At 41.4% G+C, this 6,520-nt stretch overlaps 1 protein-coding gene across 1 annotated transcript in view; it reads left to right on the top strand.

Moving 5' to 3' along the window:
- The window catches only part of SEC24A (SEC24 homolog A, COPII coat complex component), an 84,165-nt gene that overhangs the window by 50,029 nt on the left and 27,616 nt on the right, over positions 1 to 6,520 (top strand). The window contains exons 11-13 of the mRNA XM_037739954.1: positions 620 to 738; positions 3,365 to 3,420; positions 4,485 to 4,691. Of these exons, the coding sequence (XP_037595882.1) occupies positions 620 to 738; positions 3,365 to 3,420; positions 4,485 to 4,691 (382 nt within the window). The remainder of the gene's footprint in view (positions 1 to 619; positions 739 to 3,364; positions 3,421 to 4,484; positions 4,692 to 6,520) is intronic.

Raw genomic sequence — 6,520 nt, 5'->3', positions numbered from 1 at the left:
GTGATCCACCCGCCTCGGCCTCCCAAAGTGCTGGGATTACAGGCATGAGCCACCACGCCCGGCCCAGCATTTGTATTTTTAATGCTGTAGATGATGAATGGGGATTGTGAATTGATGAGATTGTCACTGACTCACCCATGCATGAACAAGAGTTCATGCATGAACAATTTGTTTTTCCCCTTATATAGCTGTAGTTCCACATATTTATAGTTCTTTAAAATAGATGTTTTGCTTTTCTTTGTTCTTAAATATTAGAGCTTGTGTATCATAATATTTTGAAGCATGGTTTATAACTTAAAATCATCTAGAAAATTTCATACTTTTAAGTACTTTTAGCATACTATTTCCTAAGTGATTATATGTAACTTCATAGCTATACTTGGTTTTGGATTTCTGTATTATTGCCGTGGTTTTTTTATTGTTTGGCTTATGTGTAGTGTTTTCCCTTAGAGTCACATATGTTTTCATGGTAAACATTGGGTGGTTTAAACAATTGTTTGTGTTGGGCCGATTTCCATAATATTGATTGAGATATTTGCATGTAATTCTTAAGACACATTTTATGTGTATTTGTATATAGTTAAAACTTGGTAAAATATTCTTATGAATTTGTTTTTAGGCTTCCTGGCAACACTAGAACAAAAATTGGGTTCATAACGTTTGACAGTACAATCCATTTCTACAGTCTTCAAGAAGGTCTCTCTCAACCTCAGATGCTAATAGTTTCAGATATCGAAGGTATAGATTTATAACTGTTTTCATAATTTCCAGTTTTAGAAATATTTCTTGATTACTTGACAAATTGGATGTGTATTATTTGTACTATATCAGGGAAAATCTTGAGTATAAAATCATGATTGTTGAAGTTGTAAGAATCTTTCAGTTCAATCTCTTATTTCTTAGAAGAGGAAACGGGGGTCATGGAGACAACATGAATTCTGTACAAGGCGACAAAAACAAGTTAATGTTAGAACTCAGATCAAATTTAGGCCTTTTTTCCCCGTCTTTCCATTCATTCAAATTATTTGAGGATAGCCATAGAGCAAAGAAATAGAATTGAGAGCTCAGAATAAAGCCTAGCACATATAGGCAATTGATTTTTTTTTTTTTTTTTTTTTTTTTGAGATGGGGGGTTACTCTGTCACTGAGGCTGGAGTGAAGTGGTGCAATCTCAGCTCACTGCAGCCTCTGCCTTCTGGGTTCAGGCAATACTCCTGCCTCAGCCTCCTGAGTACTTGGGATGAGAGGCATGCACCACCACACCCCGCTAATTTTTATATTTTTAGTAGAGATGAGGTTTCATCATGTTGGCCAGGCTGGTCTCGAACTCCTGACCTCAAGTAATTTGCTTCTCTCAGCCCCCCAAAGTGCTGGTATTACAGGCATGAGCCAACAGGCCCAGCCTGTCAATTGATTTTTGACAAAGGTGCCTAGACCAATCAGTGGGAGAAGAGACAGTTTTTCAGTGGGAGAAGAGACAGTTTTCTGAACAAATAGTTGTGGCAATACTGCTTATGTAAAAGAATGAGGTTGGACCTTTACCACCTTATACCATGTAAAGAAAATTAACTTGACATGGACTAAAGACCTATACTTAAGAGCTGTAAGTAGAAAACAGGGGCAAATATTTATGCCCCTGGTTGTGGAAACATCCCTGGTACATTACTGGTCATAATATAAAGTGGTATAGCTGCTGTGGAAAATTCCTTAGCAGTTCTTCAAAGTTTAAGGTGAATTACCACATAATGTAGCAATTCCACTGTTCAATATATAATCCAAAAAATTGAAAGAACGGACTCAAGGAGATCCTTCTACATTATTGTTTATAGCAATAGCAATTATTTACAATAGCTAGAAGGTGGAAACACCCCAAGTAGCCATCAACAGATGAATAAACAAAATGTGGTATAAACGCATAATGGGATATCATTCAGCCTTTATAAAACAATGAAATTCTCAGTTGGTCAAGGTGGCTCATGTCTGTAATTGCAGCACTTTTGGAGGCCGAGGCAGGCGGATACTGAGGTCAAGAGACAGAGACCATCCTGGCTAACACAAGACCAGCCTGGCCAACATGGTGAGGGGTTTCACCACATTGTCCGGGATGGTCTCGATCTCTTGACTTCAGTATCTGCCTGCCTTGGCCTCCCAAACTGCTGGGATTACAGGCATGAGCCACTGTGCCCAGCCTACAGTCCCATTCTTAAAGGCACTGGTGTGGGCCTTCTTTATGAGAAAGCATCTGCTTTTTGTTTTTTTTTTTTTTTTTTTTTTTTTTGAGACGGAGTTTCGCTCTTGTTACCCAGGCTGGAGTGCAATGGCGCGATCTCGGCTCACCGCAACCTCCGCCTCCTGGGTTCAGGCAATTCTCCTGCCTCAGCCTCCTGAGTAGCTGGGATTACAGGCACGTGCCACCATGCCCAGCTAATTTTTTGTAGTTTTAGTAGAGACGGAGTTTCACCATGTTGACCAGGATGGTCTCGATCTCTTGACCTCGTGATCCACCCGCCTCGGCCTCCCAAAGTGCTGGGATTACAGGCTTGAGCCACCGCGCCCGGCGCATCTGCTTTTTGAATGAGCTATTGGTGAGCTATATTGCTTCCTTATAAAGACAGCATTCTTGTGCGTCATGTTAGTCAAAAAAATTTTCTTAATGCCAAGAGTGTATCTTTGGCTGGCTTCCAGGGTCAGCCGTTAAAAAAAAAAAAAAAAAAAAAAAAAAGAAGTCAAAGCAGGATTGTAAAGTGTTACCTTTAGCCTAAGAAGCAGAGCACTTATGTAAACCCTTACTCAGTGAGTATAGATCAATATTTTCTTTCTTTTTTTTTTTTTTTTTTTTTTGGAGACAGGGTCTCAACCTCCTGCCTAGCCTGGGAGTGCAGTCGTGCAATCTTGGCTCACTGCAGCCTTAACCTCCTAGGCTCAAGCAATCCTTCCACGTAGCTGGGACTACAGGCGTGTACCACCATGCCTGGTTCATTTTCGTATTTTTTGTAGAGACAGGGTTTTACCATGCTGCCCAGGCTGGTCTGAAACTCCTGAGTCAAGTCATCCACCTACCTAGGCCTCTGACAGTGCTTGGATTACAGGTGTGTACCACTGCACCCGGCCCAGATAAATATTTTGTAACTGGGAGTCTATACCTTTTACAAGGTAGCAGACAAGAAGCAGAACATTTTGCAGTAGATACCTGAATCAGTGTGGTTTTTTGGTCGTTCTTTGGACATAGGTAAACCGTGCTGTAATAGTGGATGAGGTGGCTTATCTTTAACGAAGGGGGTGGTTAATCACATTCGTGCTATATATTTGGAACACCTTTAATGATTATATTTTGTTTAAAATAAATGTGTATTTTTTCTTTCAGATGTTTTTATACCTATGCCAGAGAACTTATTAGTAAACTTAAATGAAAGTAAAGAGGTAAGGCACATTTTTCTACCTGACATGTTTGTTTAAAATATTGAAGGAGTATGTTTTTGAAATGAACTTGAAGTAAAATTTTGGTTCTTTCCGTGACATTTCTAAAATGTGTAGCATTTTAAATTTGCTCGTAGTTAATAAGATGAACAGCTCTTGAGTTCAATCCTGAGCTGATCATTTTTAAGTCTAATGAAGCAAGTTATTTGTAATAGGGTAGAAAATAGCATATTCCATATAGGAGGAACACCTGAAGGAAATCTGTCTTGCCAGCCATTTGGGAAGTTGGGAGGGTTGCTGAGATAAAGTTTCTGGTCACTACGTAGAAGCACATTAGGTAGGCTGCTTTCAGTGCCCTTTGCTTTTCTGATTCACAGAGTGTCATTGGGGTCAGTTCAGAAGAAACTCTTATTACCTGCCTGGAAATTGCCATGAATAATACAGTGAGAGGTGAACAGAATGTGTCTGAAGGGGGGATGTTGTCTACCCTGTACATGCATATATGCCGTAGGGGTAACATTTTAACTAGCAAGTCTGTGGTCTCTGCTGTTGGCAATGGTGACTGTGCCATAGTGCGAAGTACTTTTTTCCCCATTAACTCTATTTGTACAACCTAACCTGTAAAGGTAGTTGTTTTTCTTTTGTGGTGATATTACTAGTTGGCAAAGTTACTGGATATCATAGATTTACAACAGGGAAGAGCTAAGCTCACTTTGGAACTTAAAAGAATAAAGTATGTAGAGGTGATGGAGAAGGCCATATTTCATGGTATTAAAATATATCAATTCTCTGAACTGTGATGTTTCTTTCGGATACATTTTGGACTTATAGTCTTGCTGGACTACTGCATGTGCAAGAACTGTAAGGCACCAACTTTGATTTGTCTTGCTTGCCAATTTATAATGTTGACTTAAAATGGCTTTCTTGTCATTTGACCAACTTCATTGTTTAGTGTCTGTAGATTCTCTGATCATCATCAATGTCTTGTCTATTGTATTAGATACTGACTAATGTGAAAAAAAAATTTAATTGTGACACTCTTGAGTTTTCTTGCTTTATTTTACAAGCTTGTACAAGATTTACTGAAAACATTGCCACAAATGTTTACCAAGACTCTGGAGACCCAGAGTGCCTTGGGTCCTGCACTTCAAGCTGCCTTTAAGCTGATGTCTCCAACTGGTGGTCGAATGTCTGTTTTTCAAACACAACTCCCAACTCTTGGAGTGGGAGCCCTGAAACCACGAGAGGAGCCTAACCACAGGTCATCTGCTAAGGTTAGAGAGCCATGAAATGTCTGAGAAGATTTATGCTGCTGTGCCATCCCTGTGACCACAGAACCTGTTTCTTTAAATTTTTTTCTCAATTGTTGGGAAGATGGACTATAAGAAAATTGGTAAAGGGTTTAACTTTTATGTAGACATTTTTATTTTATTACATTTTTTTCTGCCTGATTAACCGTTCTTTAATCTGTAATATCTTTAGCAGACCAGTAGCAATTCATCCTGCCTTTAGTGAGACAGTCTGGAAGACTAACAGAGTAGGCTTGATAGGGACAAAGAGAACCTGACTGACCAGTTAAGAATAGTCTTATGGCCAGGTGTGGTGGTTCACTCCTGTAATCCCAGCGCTTTGGGAGGCCGAGGTGGGTGGATCGTGAGGTCAGGAGTTCGAGACCAGCCTGGCCAACATGGTGAAACCCCGGCTCTACTAAAAATAAAAAATTAGCTGGGCATGGTGGCAGGTGCCTATAATGCCAGCTACTTGGGAGGCTGAGACAGGAGAATCGCTTGAACCCAGGTGGCGGAGATTACAGTGAGCCGAGATCACACTGTTGCACTTCAGTCTGGGCAACAAGAGGGAAACTCCCATCTCACACACACACACACACACACACACACAAAAGAATAGTCTTATTTGGTACGTTGATGATGAAGGTGCTTATGTGCACCTTGTGTGTATAAACGTAAAAGTTTTTGAGGCCACGCTCGGTGACTTAACACCTGTAATACCAGCACTTTGGGAGACCAAGGCAGGCAGATCACAAGGTCAGGAGATCGAGACCATCCTGGCCAACATGGTGAAAACCTGTCTCTACTAAAATACAAAATCTTAACCGGGTGTGGTGGTGTGTGCCTGTAGTCTCAGATACTTGGGAGGCTGAGGCAGGGGAATTGCTTGAACTCTGGAGGAAGAGATTGCAGTGAGCCGAGATTGCGCTACTGTACTCCAGCCTGAAAACAGAGTGAGACGCTGTCTCAAAATAAAAGTTTCTGAGACCCATTTTTCCCAAAAGATTATGAAAGAGACACCTGTGTACTATACTGGGTATGATATCATTCCTGGAGTCAAACTGCCTATTTGCCAGTTTATTATACATGGGAACTTGGAATATTACTTAATTTCTTTGCCCCTTTGTTTCTTTATACATAAGGTGAAAATAAAGGGTCTGGTGTGGTAGCTTATGCCTATAATTTTTTGGGAGATTGAGGTGGAAGGATTGATTGAGCTCAGGAGTTTTGCGACAAACCTGGGAAATATAGTGAGACCCTGAGCCTACAAAAATACAGTGTGATGCTGAGAGCCTGTAGTCCTAGCTTCTCTGGAAGCTGTGGTGGGAGGATCACTTGAGCTCAGGAGGCAGCAGTGAGTTCATGCCAGTACACTCCAACTTGGGCAACAAGAACAACAAAATGATGGCTGGGTATAGTGGCTCATGCCTCTAAGACCGGCACTTTGGGAGGCCGAGGCGGGCAGACGACCTGAAGTCTGGAGTTCCAGGCCAACCTGGCCCACAAGATGAAACCCCATCTCTATTAAAAATACAAAAATTAGCCAGGCACAGTGGCTCACACCTATAATCTTTGCGAGGCCAAGGCGGGCAGATTACAAGGTCAGGAGTTTGAGACCAGCCTGACCAACATGGTGAAACCCCATCTCTACTAAAAATACAAAAATTAGCTGGGTGTGGTGGCACACACCTGTAATCCCAGCTACTCAGGAGGCTGAGGCAAGAGAATCACTTGAACCCAGGAGGTGGAGGTTGCAGTGAGCCAAGATCACAGCACTGCACTCCAGCCTGGGCAATAGATCGAGACTCCATCTC

This window comes from Cebus imitator, unplaced genomic scaffold (assembly GCF_001604975.1).
Source record: "Cebus imitator isolate Cc_AM_T3 unplaced genomic scaffold, Cebus_imitator-1.0 Scaffold76, whole genome shotgun sequence".
NCBI classification, from domain to species: Eukaryota; Metazoa; Chordata; class Mammalia; order Primates; family Cebidae; genus Cebus; species Cebus imitator.
The sequence above is the reverse complement of the archived record's forward strand: the minus strand, read 5'-3'. Positions and strand labels throughout refer to the sequence as shown.